The sequence below is a fragment of the Sander lucioperca genome, chromosome 13 (genome assembly GCF_008315115.2).
Source record: "Sander lucioperca isolate FBNREF2018 chromosome 13, SLUC_FBN_1.2, whole genome shotgun sequence".
Lineage (NCBI taxonomy): Eukaryota > Metazoa > Chordata > Actinopteri > Perciformes > Percidae > Sander > Sander lucioperca.
Window position 1 is genome coordinate 16,985,192 of NC_050185.1, and position 16,183 is coordinate 17,001,374.

The following is a 16,183-nucleotide window of genomic DNA, read 5'->3' on the forward strand; positions in this document are numbered from 1 at the left end:
ACATTATTGATCATTATTTATCATAACTCTCATTGTGTAAATACTTTGTGAAAGCACCAATAGTCTATAATATTGCCACAATATCGATATCCAGCTATTTGGTAACAGATAGTGATATTTGGGTATCTCCATATCGCCCAGCCCTAGATCACAATAGGAAGTTCTCTTAATAAAAAAATTTGAAACTCTGATACAGTCAACAAGCTACATTGCTTGAGAACAGACAAAAAAAAAAAAAAAAAAAAATCAAATTACAGAGACAAAGCTATTACTAGCCCAACATAGCCGGATAGTTAGACTAAAGAGACAAGTGCTCCCTCAGAGGAAACTTCACAGGACGCAGCAGCAGACTTAAATACCGAGAGCTGTTGTAGATAGTGAGGAAAGAAGACATTGGTGGTGTGGAGACACTTTCGATACTTAAAGCCCTGTTTGCCCCAAAATGGATGAGACAAATATGCACAAAAATGCAGCTAGGCTAATGCTATCTAAAGTCCCACACAAAACAGAGGGGGATGTATAATGTTTTCTAACCAAAAACGTGCCAACAAAAGATGAGAAATGCCACAAACTACCAGCATCACCATCTAATAAAGTCCACAGAGTGCAAGGGCTTACACTCTAACCAGCAATTAGGCGCATCCCCTGGAACAGGCTGCTGGGCTCTAAGAGTCACCTCAACAACAAACCATAACTATGTGCTTTCCTCCAGTTAATAGACACATATTAGTTCTTTTTTAATAGCAAAAAAAACACGGTGCTGACAGTTACCACCAACAATTAGGGAGTTTAACATTTCACACAGCAGAGATTCACAAGGATTTAAAACTAGCAGGTTTGAAGATTTGTTTAATTTCATATAAATAAATAATTTTAGCTGTTTGCGACTTATACAATTGTCATTGTTCAGGTTTTGACTTTACTACTCTTTAAGCTCAACAGAAATAATAGTGACTTAATTTATATTGTGATAAATATCTAAATTGGCTGAAATAAATGTGATTAGGGTTTTTTGGCTGTATTGCCCAGACAACACACTGACAAACAATATGAGAACATACCAACACGCACAAAAAGGTGCCCACTTACTCTCTTGTCCAAAGTCCTCTCCTTAACAAAATTAAGCAATGCATCATTCACTAGAGACAAGTCTTTCTTGGCAGCAGTTACTATAGAGACGATGACATCATGGCGGATGGCCTCCTCTGGGTCATGTGATCTGACCCTCAAGAATTCTGGGAAAGAAAACAGGAACAAATGAGTGGGATGTGGGAGAACCTGACCACCTCTAACACAGAAAATATCAGGCAATTGCTTCTCATTTCTTATAAATTGAAAGAAACCACAATAAGTATTTTTTTATTATTATTAGAAGCTTGTAAGTGGTAAAGTGTTGTGGTGTCATATCCATATAGTGGCAAAATAACAACACAGATCAAAATGAGCAGGTTTACCAAAAATGTATCTGCAAGAACAAAGTCAGTGCACTTCAGCTGATTTACCTGTGAGGTCTTTGGCCAGGTCTGGGTGGTTCATGAGACAATGACTGGCAAACTTGACACACTCCAGTCTGATAGGCACATGGATGTCATTAAACCTTTTGGGAAAGTAAAGTAATGTTATTATCAGCCTCCACAAGGCAAAAACATAAATAACCCAGCAGGTATTTGCTGCATGCACACACAGCATTCCAGGAAGCCAAATGTAACACTTTAATGACTGTAATGCAACAAAGTCATAAACCAAGAGACAGATCTTACAAAACAAGCTCATTTCAAGAGACAAAGTATGGAGATAAGATAAGTAAGGATAACATGAACGAAAGCGTTGTTTACCAAAGCTAATGTGGTGTGAAACTACAACAACCCTGTTTGATATTAATCCAAGAGTGAACCACCAACAATAAGAAACAATAATTGAATGCTGAAAAAAAAAAAAAAATTCAAATAAGGTTGATTTCTTTTTTTTTTTTTTTAAAGGATCTGTCGATGCCATAGCCACAACGCTGAAACCCACCTTCCCAGGTAACACTGCCAGAGTGGTTTGTTCTGTGCAGCCAACTCAGAGTCCTTGGCTCCAAACATCTTAGCCAGCAGCTTCACCACCTGCAGCCTCTCATCATTATCATTACTCTGCAGAGACAGAAGGTGAGAGACAGAGAAAAATGATGCAGAGAATTTGGCTGTGTCGAATGGACATACATTCCATGTCATTTAGAGTGACTACATTGGCAACATTACCACTTTCATAACAAAAAAGCAGCAGTTTCTTTGGTATCAATCCTATTTTAGAATGAGTCACAAAGAAGAGGAAACAGCAGTGAGAATGGGAATGACAAGTAAAGACAAAGGAAGCCAGGAGGTAGAAAGGAGAGAGGTTGAAAGAGGAAAAGCAGTAGATAGAGAAAACAAGCGATGAGAGATAAAGATGAAGAAATTGAGGGTGAGACAACGAATGAGTGAGAGCCGGGGAGAGTGTGTAGTTTGTGGGGGAGAGATTATATCGCAGCTATTATTTTGAGGAGACGGCCGTGATCTACACTCCCTCTGAACAGTTAATGAGCGTTATCCATCAGCAGGAGGTCTTTATGAGATACTGCAGAGGCAACATTATGCTGACTGCTCTCTCTTTCTAAAATGAATCAACAAACCTGCACAGAAAGTGAAAATGTGCAATTCTGTGGGGTCAGAGAATTCTGGTTTTTAGTCTGGTGTGTTAGACTGTGTAAACCCAGCCCGATCTGCCGGCGATTTGATTTCGCCCTGCAGCTCAGGCTGGAAACCTGTACGTTTATCTATCCTGCTTCCGTTACAAATTAGCGGGAACCAATCACAAACTGGCTTATCCACCTGGCGCACTATTGGCAGATTTAACACGATGACGATAGAGAAGCGACCAAGCAGCTTTTTGTTTACATTCAACATGACGGCCACCGAAGCGCAGCAAACCGTTGATGCCACTGTCGCTGCTACGTCACCAGGATCGTTGGTCTGATTGGTTGAAGGTAGAGGTGTGAATCTTCAATGATCTCCTGATTCGATAACCATGTCAGCGATTCGATATCACGATGCATCACGATGCGTCAAATACATTTTTCTATTAAAGCCATATAGGATATTTAATTCATAGCTTATAAAAGCTTCAAAAACAAAACATTCTGCAGTGCTCTAATACTAAATAAATTGGATACATAAAACTACAGCACTGAGCACATGGCACTTCCTGAATGTGCAAAACATAACAGAATATGTAAACAGAAAGATTGTTAGGCCTACATTAAATTGTAAACAGAAATAATCGATTATGGCCCGGCCGATTATCGATGCAGCATCGTCCATGTCCACGATTTGATGCATTGATTGTTTGATTAATTTCAACACCTCTAGTTGAAGGACTATCCAATTGCGTACAGAGTCATTTGAACTATACCCGCTGATCACGCCTCTTGTGCAGTAGAAAATACAGAGCCGACTCCCCAGACTAATGTTCAATCTTAAAAGATTGAGCTTTGTCTGGTGATAGCAAGACTACTGGTGTGTGGATAAACTCATTTTAACCCAGCTTCCATCTCTATAACTGCTTTTAATATCACAACAAAATCGAATAATAACAATAACCATTATAGTCATAATTATGTTTTCTATCTGTCAAATGCCCTAATAAAGTACAGTAAGGTGTATTGCACAAAACAATTATACTAACAACATGATATGAGAAATGTAAGAGTCCATTTAGGCACACGCAGCAGAACAAAAGGTAGACATTAAAAGTCTGAAAAACCACAAAGCAGTTTGGTGCTTTTTTCCTATACCTTGAGCTTAAACTCGAGCTGCGGCAGCACTGACAGCAGCAGGTGGCTGTCTATGTTGTAAAGCTCCAAGATGAGGTCAAAAACATGTTCGGACAGATCGCTGACTGAGGTCTTTCCCAGCATCAGCACCTGGTTGAAGAACTGATGAAGAGGACAGAGAGGGAGGAATAATGGTTAATCTCATCCAAAAGAGATCCTACATGGCCCTGCAACTCAAACTGTGACTTTTCTGACATACAGCTCCCTTTTCAAGGCATTCTTGAGGATCTGCATATGTCTCTGCATGCAACAGATGTAGAGGCAGAGGCTCAGATTACATGAGCTGTCAGGAAAAAGTAAGAATGTGCTACAAAGACCACAAGGTGATTTATTGACATTGTTATCTTTGTGAAGAAGTTCTCTTGTTTCTTGCTCCTCCTCTATGGTGAGGTCAAAGGTCAGGTACAGAACAGCATCTCTGAAGCCATTAGGGATTCAGTGTTTTACTCAAGCACACCTCTGCTGCTCTGCATGAACCGGGGTCCTCCAGTTGTGGGCCTATTACACCTTATTCCAGTAGCCTCGGTTAAATCTTATTTTACGACACTAAAGCTGCATGTGTACGATGTGAGCCTCGGCACCAATATTTGGATGCATCAACTATGTTCAACAGCTCATTTTAATGTCCAACACATCAAAAACCTTCATCATTTGCCCAGTTATAAACCCCTGCGATGCCAAGACATTTCTAGCATGGCTGGCCCTGGTTCAAATACGCTGGCAGTGGTAGTATCATGCTTCCCATTAGGCTACACAAGACAAATTTAGAAGCTACAGTATATGCATTGTTTCACCAATGACTGTTACAGCTCTCAACAAATGTATGGCTATTACAGGACGTACATATCTGCAAGGTGTCCAGTGTTAAATATCCATATAGCCATAGATATAAAAGTGTAAAGACAAAAAATAAACGAGTGTGTCAAAGGTTTAATCTTACATTGGTGATGTATGGTTCAATAGCCTGAGCAGTCCTCTTCAGCAGAGCTTTGGCCAGGTCATACGCTTGTTTATTCAAATTCTAGACAGAAAAACAAGTGGTGAATAAAACAGCAGGTCAGAGAACATGTGCGGACAAATGTTTAAAAAAAAACTACATAAAATGTGAAAAATAAGGGTGTAGTCCATTTCTTCACTCAACAGAATCCCATTTGGATGCTTGTATTAGGCACAGATGTCCACAGATTTTTGTGCACCAACTCTTAAGATGCTTTACCTCTTCTCACCTGCAGGGGTCTCACTGAATTACAGGGTATGGACAATGACATACTGACAATTCTGACCATCAGTTACTGAGCAGTCTCTACTTTTATTAACATTCATGGTGGGACTGTGTGTGTGTGTGTGTGTGTGTGTGTGTGTGTGTGTGTGTGTGTGTGTGTGTGTGTGTGTGTGTGTATATATATATATATATATACACACACATTAATTGCTTTTTGTGTGATTGTGCCCGTTTAGTGCATGTGCATCTATACATTGAGCTCATACCTTGTGTGCTGGGACCAGATTGACCAACACGGTGTCCAACAGCTCCTGTGATACAGTGTCTCCTTCGCAGATGATGGAGCTCATCAGGTCCACCATATGCATGTGCACCTTCTGGTTGTGGCCATTGCTAGGGAAACAAGGCAAGTGGGGTCAAAGGATGGCATCATTGTATGACTTATTAAATATAATATTCCACACTGGTTCCTATTGAGGAATCTACTTAAAATTGACTAGGTTTAGGTAATTATAATAATCCAAGATAGAGTGTTAAGACTTAATTTGCTGACAGCAGACATTTTGTAGGTTTCATGTTCTTCACTTGCTGAATCTCTTGAAATTCTCTTGAAAACAAACACTCACCCTCACACAGGCAGACTGCGATGTACTGATCACACAGAGGGTGGGTGTACTCGCTCATTATGATCTGCATTACAGCAGGAGGCAACGCTTATTACCTAGATTTGTATCTCAGTGACTGCTGTCCTCAACGCTTCCAGGCATTACTAGTCTCATTACCTCCCATTCACTGATAGTGTCCCTAACACACACAAACACAAGGGCTGTATTCCCCTACACCTTCTAGCTCACTGCAAATATTTCAAGCATAGCTCTTTAGATTATTCCTATATAATGAATTTAAAAAAAAAAAAAGCATTGTGCTGGCACAACCTTGACACACACAACCACAATTTTGTTCCAATGGCAAAGAGCCAAGTTCTGTACTGCAGAATTCAGCCCTCAAGGTTGTGTTCAGCAGAGTGAAATTGAGAGTGGGGTTAGGAGGAAAGAGAGAAGAGGAGGGAGGGCAATCAAAGAGAAACAACTTGACTGCCTCTGTGCTGTTTCATGATGTTGCAGTGGAGACTGATTGAGCTGTGATAGGGAGCCTATAAGGGTTCATTTCTGACATTAAGGACTGTCACAGCCAAAAGAAAGAAGGGAATGTTAAAAAATAAAAATAGATGGACACACATACACAGCAACAAATATGGACACACAAATATGAACAGTCAGACTCAGGTGGGCTTTGATAAAAGGACTTACTTGATGACCTGGAAGAGTGTTCTGTATAGCTGGGTGAATATCTCATTGCTGTCTTCAAGCTCAAAGCAAATATTGTAGGACTTCACCCAAGCTATGTTCTGAACAAAAAGAGAGGAGGCAGGATGTTAGTGAAAATGCAATTTCTAATGCAGATGCAAACTAGGAAAGTGAAAGAAGAATGTGGTAAGGGGGCGAAGGATAGCCATGTTTGCTTATTGGTTAACTCTCAACAATAATCCAAATCAAACTCATTTCCCTTTTAAACCGCAATAACCACTTTGGCCACTTGGGGCAGCGGAAACAAGTGGCAAACACAACATTGACATTTCCTTACCTTTTAAGTTACAATTGCAAACTTGTTAACAAAAAGTTACTTATTTACACATCCAGCAGTTACAGAGCACCATTATAAATAATTTGGAGTCCTGTTTCTAGCTACATACATGATAAATTCAAGTCCAGTATTTACTCTCCTTTAGCTCTGTTTTGGTCTCTACCAACTCCTGAGAGAAATATCTAGCTTTTTAGCTGCTAAATGCTCAACTATGTTCACCAGCTAGTGCTGTCTTTGTCAGTCTGCCGTTCGGTGCTTAGCAGGTAGTGTACAGTGTGCTTTTACAGCTTCTTCGCTAAAAACTGCTGTGCGCTGCAGCCAAAAAATGACGCTATGACAGCGGTGAGAGTTAATAAAAACAGCTAAATTGTGGCCGGGCAGCTAAACAATGAGCTGAAACACTATGAAGCTCCATAAAGTTGCAGGGAGCTGCAGATTAAGGTGATAATTCTCGGTGGGTTTATCACTATCAGACACCTCTCCCATTACATATGTCATTTGATACACTGTTATTACATAAAAAAAAAAGAAAAAAGATACAGATTATAAAATTATAAATTAAGTTCAGTTTTTTTTATTCCATATTAAACTTCACAACTTCATTTTATATACCCCTTCATGCCTACTGTAGCTAATCATTTGGATTGCACTGCTGTTGCATGAAGGGAAAAGCAATTAATAAGTAGCAAGTTAGATTTTCTCCATCTCACAATTGCTACACTCGCCCTCAACATCATTTATTTAATACAATACGGTTTAGGGATGTCACGAGATCTTGCTACCACGTCGGTACCAAACTTCTGAAAACGTGTAGGTACTCGAATTCAATACTTTTTAGGCACCGACCGAATTGCCTCTAAAGTATCGATTATCGAAAAAATGCCTCGTCATTCAATACCCAATTTCAATACCTAAGGAGTAAATCTCATCAGCGTCAGTGAACCCATAAGCATGCAGCATGCTTCTACCAAGATCTAATAATGTCTGTGATTGGCTGTCTAACGTTACACGTCGTAGAGACACGCAGGAAAAACTCTATATTACGCACAGAGAGGGGGCTCACGTAGTAGGCGCTGAAAAATAAATAAAAAGATCTGTGCCGTAATGTGTAATGTTGTAATTTCTTTTTGTTTTATGTAATTGGTATCGAAAAAAGTATCTCTTAGGAACTGGTAACAAAGTCACAGTATTGGTATCAGTACCGGTATCGAATATTTTTTAACAATACCCAGCCCTACCCCAAACAGAAGGCAAATCTTTTTCTTTCTGCAGTTGTCTGTCACAGCCTAACATTAGCTAACGTTACTGACATTAGCTAACTTTAGCGCTTGTTTTAGCGGACCTCTATAACGTCAGTTAAGGATGTTTCACCTATAGTTCGTTTGCTTTGGTCCGAATCAGTTGGCGAGTTTGTAAACTTGGAGCAATGTCCCCTTGGTTCTGTTTCGTTTCACACCTGGAATAATCCAAGCGTACCAAAATGCGTCATTACAAATCACGCACGAAAGTCATTTCTCTTATTGGTCAGCTCGGGGGCGGAGGCAAGAAAGTAAATACAGGAAGAAGGTCCTGTGTGGACTAGTGTATATTTCTTGCAACTCCATGATCAAACCAGCTCATTATATTAAATAATCGCACATTGTTTCGCAAGCAGACTTCACTCTGCTCTGCCGGTGTCTGTCTCCAACCTTAGCAGCGGCTGGTTTGACCAAGGAGATGAGAGTGACAGACGGCGAGTTTGACTGCTGTCTATTTCTGTTAAGGAGATACACTGCAAGCTGCTACAGTTTGCTGCTCTGCCGCATCCGAGATTGCAAAGTACACCTGACTAGGACTGTCCCCTCTTAGTTGATTAGTCGGCTAATCGGTCGTTTTGGTCTTAGTCGACTAAGATTTCTTTAGTCTAGTGATTTTTTAATGGTTTTTCATCCTTAATTTCCAAGAAACCTATGAGCACATCTGTGGTAAACAAAAGATTTAAAGTGGTGCTTTTGCATGATTCTTTGTGGAGAAAGTCAGTTTTACAGATCTGTCGATTAAATCAACTAATCAATTAGTCGACAAAATCATATGAGTGTTAGTCGACTGAGAATTTCTTTAGTCGAGAACAGCCCTACACCTGACTATAGAAGACATTCGCTCAGTCGACTTGCGGAGTACACATAGTTGGTGTGGTTCGAGGTCGGATCACGTTCTCACCTCCTTTGAAATAAATACCCGGTACATTTACAGGGTTCAAACTGACACAATGGTGGCGTTTGATTAATTCTGACCCAAGTTGCTTTGTCGCCCTTCTGGCTTTTGTTGTATATGGTGAAATTTTTGCAAATGTTTCTTAAAAAATTAATGATCTCTGTCCACTGGAACGCTATGGCTTTTCATTTAAAACAGTTTATTTAAAACAATTATACTTATCAAACAGATGGAATTAGAAATAAAGGCCTGCCTCTAACAAAAGCCTGCTTCAAATAAAAGCTTGGTACCTTCTGCAGTTCAGGTAAATAAAGGCCCCGGTTTTTATTTGAGGAATTATGGTAACTAAACACGTTTGCTGTCTGGGAGTTCCTTGTGAACTCATGGAAGACGGTACCGTACACTGGCTGTGTGGTGATGCCAGGCTTCAAAGCAACGGGCTGTGGGGTCCAGAAGACTGACGTTCTCTCCAGATAACATGTAAATCACACTCTGCTTGCCCTCTCCACTCCACACCAAAACAGTAACAGAAAGTTGAGAAGAAGAAAAATGTAACCTGCTACAAATTACATCTAACCCAAAACCAGGTGGCTTCATCCAGAGGGGTATTTCATAAAATGACCCCAGTTAGGCCAGGCTTACTTTCAAGAAATTCTGTTTCATAAAAGAGGTTTAGGTAAGTCTGACATAAATTACCATGGAAACTTATCCATAACATTTCAGGATAAGCTTCATGCCTAACGACCCCCTACAGACCTGTTTTAAAAATGACTCTGCTTTCAATGTTTTTTTTCCCCCCAGAATAAAGTTCAATTCCCCATATACATTTTTTAACTTACATTTACTCCTCCATCCTCATTTTCAAGATATGAATACTCAAATATTGTCATTTCAAGATGTCTCAGTCTCCTACTTCACTATAAACTCCTTTCTCAGTGTTTTTGCTCTGGAGGCTTCAAGTGTCCACATCACACATGTTTAAGTTGCACATTAGACCACGATTGTCTTCCAAACTAGTGTCACAACTAACTCATGTCACAATTCACGATCATGCATACACGTCTAAAAAAACTCTTTTAGCACGAGTAAAAACAGCCTTCTAGTGTCAAACTCTGCACATACATAACTCTGCACAGTGAATCTCAAACATGAAGTAAAGTAACAAACGAAAAGGTGCTTTCAATCAGCCAGACAGAAACAGTAGCTGCATCTCATGCCCCTTATTTGATAGCTCCTCGACTCCTCGACTGAACCAGCAGTTGTTCTGTCCCTCCTCGGTGAAGTCTGTCTCAAAGCTCTATTTCTGCCCCGAGGTGTGAGCATTGAGGAGGAATCATTGAGGAGCTATAGCTGAGGTACACGAGAGCAGCCTTCCTGGAAGCCGTGCAGCTGAAGGAGTTGCTAACTCCGCCAAAACAGCTGACAAATTCATGTGACGGTTCAGAGGAAAGGACGTCTCATCCATCTAAAAACACATTTGCTCGCTGCCACTCTCCTCCGATGATTTCCTCGCGTCTCTCCCGGGCCTCCTCGGTGGGAGGGACTAAGATGCAAGGAAGGAAGGCAAGTGGAAGAGTCGGGGATGCAATTTAAAGGCTATGGGGCGTACCCAGTGTTTTGTTTTTTCCTGAAAGATCTCCTTCCCCGGCTACATTGTGAACATGAAATTTGCAGCAAGTTCACAATAACCCCTGAGTCTTCTTTATGAAATACCACTCAAGTTAGGGATGCAAACTCTCTCTCTTTTTCTCTTTGTAGCTACAGGTTGTGAGCATTAATTAGGCTGCCAGCCTGAAATGTTACTTCCTTCTAAACCAACAAAAGGTGATTAGAGATCTTTGAGTTTTAATTATTTATACATGTAGATACTTGTTGAAAGCAAGTATCTACAGCTAAATGTTGAAAGTCGTATTTCTAGATTCGATGAGGGATTCTAAGGGATTCAGACTTAACAAGGAGATACAAAACCGGATTTGATAAAATGCGATCAAACCCCAAACCTCACACTGATCCATACACACACACCGTCACATACCTCAAGCAGGTAGAAGTATCTGTTGAACTGGGCACTTTTAGTGTCCTCCAGTCCTTTGAGCTGTCTTGTGATGAACATGAAAATGTCCTGGAGAAAGAAAGAAACACACATGGTGAATGCTCTACACACACAAATGTAGTCATTAGAAAAACATAACTTGTTACTGAATGTTAATTTGTGCCTGTCTAATAAACCATGTGAGTGCAGTCAAGTCTCCAGCCAAATGATGCGCACTTTCAGGCCAACTTCCACAAAACAATTGGCAAATGAAAATACAAATCTATTTGTCAGAATTAAGTGAATATATTTCAGAGAAGATGCAACAGGGTAATGTAATTCAAACAGTGAGTAATCCTGATGGAGCAGCGTGATGTCATTTTGCAGTATTTTGTTTAATGTACCCGAGCAATATATTAATCATCTTACTTTGAGTTTATCTGGGGAGGTGTAGGGCGCCTCTGGGGCGTAAATCCTGAATATGTCTGCCAGACAGCAGGCCACCAGCAGACGCACGTCCTTATCTGGATGTTTGAGGAAGAAGTCTGAGGCCAGGTGGAGGGCCAGGTTCAGGTACAGCTCCTTCTCTTCCTCAGAGTCCTGGTCCATGTCCATGAAGGTCTTCACAACCATCTGAAAGAGGGGTGGGGGAATATTGATTTGGGGGAGAAGGTGCAGGAGGTTGGTGGCTGGAAACTAAATAGCTAGGTGAGTTTTTAACTAGCTCAAATGTGCAAGGAGGTTTAAAGTCTCTTAGTGGCATTCCATTTGTTCAGTTACACCATGACAAGTCAAAAAGCGAACTTCAAATAAAAAAAATCTTTCAATAATGCATCAGTACTAATTAATAAATCAATTCATGGTGAATTACACAAAAAGTAAAACTTTTAAAATCTTAACATAGAATTTAAATATTACTACTAATTACCTATACTAACAACAACAACAAAACAGTGTGCAACCACACAGTAAACAGAGGAGATGCTGCTGCAGCAGCTGCTGACCTTGAGCCTGCGGACCATTTCTTCTTTGGAGATTTTGTCAGAGATCTCCTTGACCCCCGGGGGGTAGGTCACCTTCCCGTCTGTGACTCGAGCTTTAGAGTGAGCCATTCTCTTTAGCTCTTCACTGCCTGAGGAAAGACAGAGTAACGTAATAAATTAGAGAAGAGTCAGAAAGAAGGTTAGACCGAGAACACAGAAAGAGGGACTAAAAACCTATAACCTTGAAGAATTGCTGAACCTCAAACACAAAAAAAAAAAAAAAAAAAAGCAAGAAAAGGCACATTATTAACTATTTGGAACCCAAGGCAAATCCTTTTAATACTTTGGAGCTTCGAAAGAAGTCTGCAATAGAGACTTTTGAAATATTCAACAAGGTATTCCCAGCGCAGTAGACTTCTACCAGCTCTGAATCACAGATGGAATTGCTGCATTCAGAGAGCAGGCTGACTTTCCACGGCGAGCTGCTGCTACCATTGTGCACATTTCATTACCATGGCCGCTAGCCTGTCAAGGATTACACCCAATTCTTGTTTAGGGCATTCACATGACGCAAAATGTGCTTTGACTTTCAACTGAGTACACTGCTAATAATCAGAATCTGATATATCAGTAAGTAAATTTTACCATACAAGGAATTTGCTTCAGTGTATTGGTGCATTACATAAACATAGTAAGAGAAAATTTTATTAAATAAAAGCAAGTATTACAATAACCAAGAAACAAAAGGACGAAGAAAAAAGGACAATACAAATGTGAAAAAACTAAAGTTTGAAACAACATATCTGAATTAAAATAAGAGAGCTGTGCAGTTTTTAGAAGTGGTTATTTTGTGCAGAAATAATTTTCCAAAGAAAGTGCAAAGGTTCACAATACAAAGTGTAAAAAGAATATGCACTGCAGAGATATAGTCCCAAAAATGTGCATTAATGTAATGCATATAGACCGATGTGAAGGCTCATGGCATGATCAGCCATGCTGCACTTTACACTGCTCTTCAGCAACAGCTACTTAACTGACCCGTCTCACCTTGCCACTGCTTGTTGTCCATTAAAGATTTTGGACCAACTGGGAATATGATTTCATTTTACCTCCTACATTTTACCTACATCAGACAAACTGAAGCCTGACTCATAGTTCATGAATATACAAAAGTCTGTGTGGTGGACCGGAGTGTGCAATGATTAAAAATGTTTTATGATTTGATACTTTTATAAAGGGAGTTCATAAAATAATATAAAATATGTACAGCATCCAATTAATTTTGTGATCAATAAATTAGAAGACTACAATTTAAAAAAAAAAATTGCCTCAGGCAAAGCACTACAGCCAGAGGGCAGATAGCAGTATTAACCAAAACGATACTTTCCTCCAGCCTCATGTCATGGTATCGTTTCATGCTAGTTTCCTCAACTGTTCAGGTCAAAGTTTACAGGATGTTGTGACTCAAAACTGATGTTATCATCTTCCTTTCTTTTGACTGAAAATAACCATTTTAGACATTTTACACATTAAAAATACAAAACCTACAATTAACTAAATTAATTTAATATATTGCCCAACCCTAATATCAGGCATGAAAACGGATCAGGGGTGAAAAAGGTGAGAAGGATATTACCCCTCTAGGGGGGTCTGGGGGCATGCTCCCCCTGAAGAAAATTTTAAATATTCCATATTTTAAAGCATCAATCTGATGCATTTTGAGATGCATTTTTTGCCAACCAACAATGTAATATTTCAGTATGAACTCATTAAAGTTAATTTGACTGGCAAAACAGTTAAAGTCCTTCTGACATTACACAATAATAAAAGTCATAATTTTTAAAAACTAAAAAATTTTGGATCAATTTTTACTTCTTCCAACCATATGTTAAATAAAGAGTACACATTTACATATTGCAATAATATCATAATCCTACAATGAATCATTGTGAAAACTAAACTACTACTTTGGCCAGGTCATCAAAAAAAGAGAATTAGTACATTCATGATTTTGTCCATGTTGATATTAGCTGCTTTAGTTACATTTATTAAAAACGTCGCATTGTTTATCTTTTCATATAGCTAGACGTCTCTGGGACGTAAATACCTGCCATGCTAATTCCAAACAGACAGCGTCAGGGCAGTTTGGGCTTCAGATCGCTTTTACACAGTGGCCATCGTTAATGACAAATCTTGTTCCTCTATGAACGTGCACACACGTATTGTTTGTATCACGGTCGGTCAGTAAAGGAACAGTCGCAGTGGTAGCGATAGCCGTCGTTGCCGGTAATTTACTCGTATGACAGAGTGCACGGACCGAAGCTTTGTGACTAGCAGCACTTTCTTACCGCTGCTGCCGTACAGTGCCTTCCTTGACCACGCGCTGCAGAAGCACCCAGCTCCCTCAATTTGAGGCACCAAGTGCTGAGGGACCGTTCGGTATTTATGGAATGGACCACCGGAGGAAAATAGGGGAGGGTCATGTCTTTTTATATTTTTCTGAGGGAGGGTCAGCCAACATTTTTTAGTCTGGGTGGGGGGGTCACCCAACTTTTTTATTCATGAAAAGAGCAAAATTTCAAAGTGGCTTGTTTGGTGCATATTTATCCATGTAGCTCTCAGTCTCGGCCCCCTAGCAGATGGTCTGACCCCATACGGAGTTTGCTGGGGGGGCAGGAGGAGCACTGCCCCCCTGGTGGCTCAGTTGAATAATTACATCTGGCATGACCAGATATTAAATAAATATCTTAAATAAGACAAAACAACTAAATGGTGATACATATACATCTGATTTCATATACTGCTTTGGTAAAAAATATATTAGCCTACCTGGCTGACGATGGGAGCAGCAGGATGCAAAAAAAACGAAAATTACTGTTGCACTAGTCTGGACATCTTGCTGTGCCAACCTTGCAATAAAGGTTTCCTAAATGCCATGTATATAAATGTGATGTCAGCATACTAATTGATTGCGGGTTTTGTGTAGATTTGGACTTTTATACGTTTATTCCACTTTGTTTAAACGGCGAAGTAGAGAGGCCTCGTTCACCTGTTTGGAGCTGGCTGGTGAATGTGACGCCTTGCTGGATACACCGTGTCATTTACCTTTTTGTGGATCTACTGATCTTAACGTTTTATGGTGTGACTGCGCTTTGTTTCTGCGTGTGGAGAGGCATCTCAACAGACTGTAGGTCCAACACTGATTGTTCACTGTTACATTTTCGGTGAATTTAAGCGTCTGTCTATTGCGTTACAAAACAGCCGTGCCGCGATTGGATTTCATAAGGGCGAATTGTTAAATTGTTACAATGTAACTTAAAAACTTTAAAAATAAACATGTGTTTTGGAATATAATGTTCAGCTTCGGCAGCTTTACCTATGTGCTAAAATATACAATGACGATAGTGACAAGTCTATAGCAACCAGTGTTGAATTGGTGATTTCCCAGCGTCCTTTGCTGAATGGTCTCAATGTTTTATTTCATATGAATACTAGTTTACTAGAGGAGTAAACTAGTATTTGAAGCAATGCATGAAGTGTGCATTTAGTTTCCATGCTTATTGTGTTTCCACAACAATGTTACTAAGTAAATCTACTGAAATGGCCACCACACCATAACAGAGGAGTGTGATGTGTAAGATGACAATGCAGAGGTTAACTCCTGTACATCATGGCTGTAAAATCAGATAGTAGCTGTACTTCTTTGCTAAGTGCAAACTTGCACGCGAGGGGAGGGTCATTCCTTTGTTTCAAATCGTTTTGGAGGGTCATAGGAAAATTATTGCTGACGAGGGGAGGGTCACGTTTTTTTAGGTTTGAGGCCACAAAACTCCTCCGGTGGCCCCTTAATTAAATAACGAACAGTCCCTAAACAGCTTCCCGTCTCCACCCTTTTCCTCTTGTCCTCCATCCATGCCCAGCGCCATTTGTTTTAACTACTTTCTCAACTAAAGCTGCCTGTATCTACATGCTCCTAGCCGCGTTACCAAGGAGACCACCGGCACCGTCATAGCTATAGAACATGTTCTATATCTATGGGCACCGCACTCTCACATTTCGGCAAAGACCCGCCCTACACTGCATCTGATTGGCTAGAACTCGTTTCATTGATAGGTGGAAGTTCGATGATTGGTTAAATCCAGCGCATCAAAACAAATCCCATGTGGACTTGCCAGAAATCGGGCATATGCCAGAAATCGGGCACCAGGCCCGAGTACTTTAACCCCCCCCCCAAAGTTTAAACACTACGTTCATGCGCA

The 16,183-nt window shown here is 40.1% G+C and overlaps 1 protein-coding gene across 2 annotated transcripts in view; it reads right to left on the bottom strand.

The window, feature by feature from the left end:
- pds5b (PDS5 cohesin associated factor B) overlaps positions 1–16,183 on the bottom strand; it is a 38,695-nt gene that overhangs the window by 13,519 nt on the left and 8,993 nt on the right. For both annotated transcript variants that reach the window (XM_031280571.2, XM_031280570.2), the window contains exons 2-11: positions 11,946–12,073; positions 11,371–11,574; positions 10,945–11,031; positions 6,383–6,480; positions 5,339–5,465; positions 4,791–4,871; positions 3,812–3,952; positions 2,017–2,132; positions 1,503–1,597; positions 1,090–1,235 (exon numbers count right to left, since the gene is read on the bottom strand). In XM_031280571.2, the coding sequence (XP_031136431.1) occupies positions 1,090–1,235; positions 1,503–1,597; positions 2,017–2,132; positions 3,812–3,952; positions 4,791–4,871; positions 5,339–5,465; positions 6,383–6,480; positions 10,945–11,031; positions 11,371–11,574; positions 11,946–12,053 (1,203 nt within the window). In that variant the 5' untranslated portion in view covers positions 12,054–12,073. The remainder of the gene's footprint in view (positions 1–1,089; positions 1,236–1,502; positions 1,598–2,016; positions 2,133–3,811; positions 3,953–4,790; positions 4,872–5,338; positions 5,466–6,382; positions 6,481–10,944; positions 11,032–11,370; positions 11,575–11,945; positions 12,074–16,183) is intronic.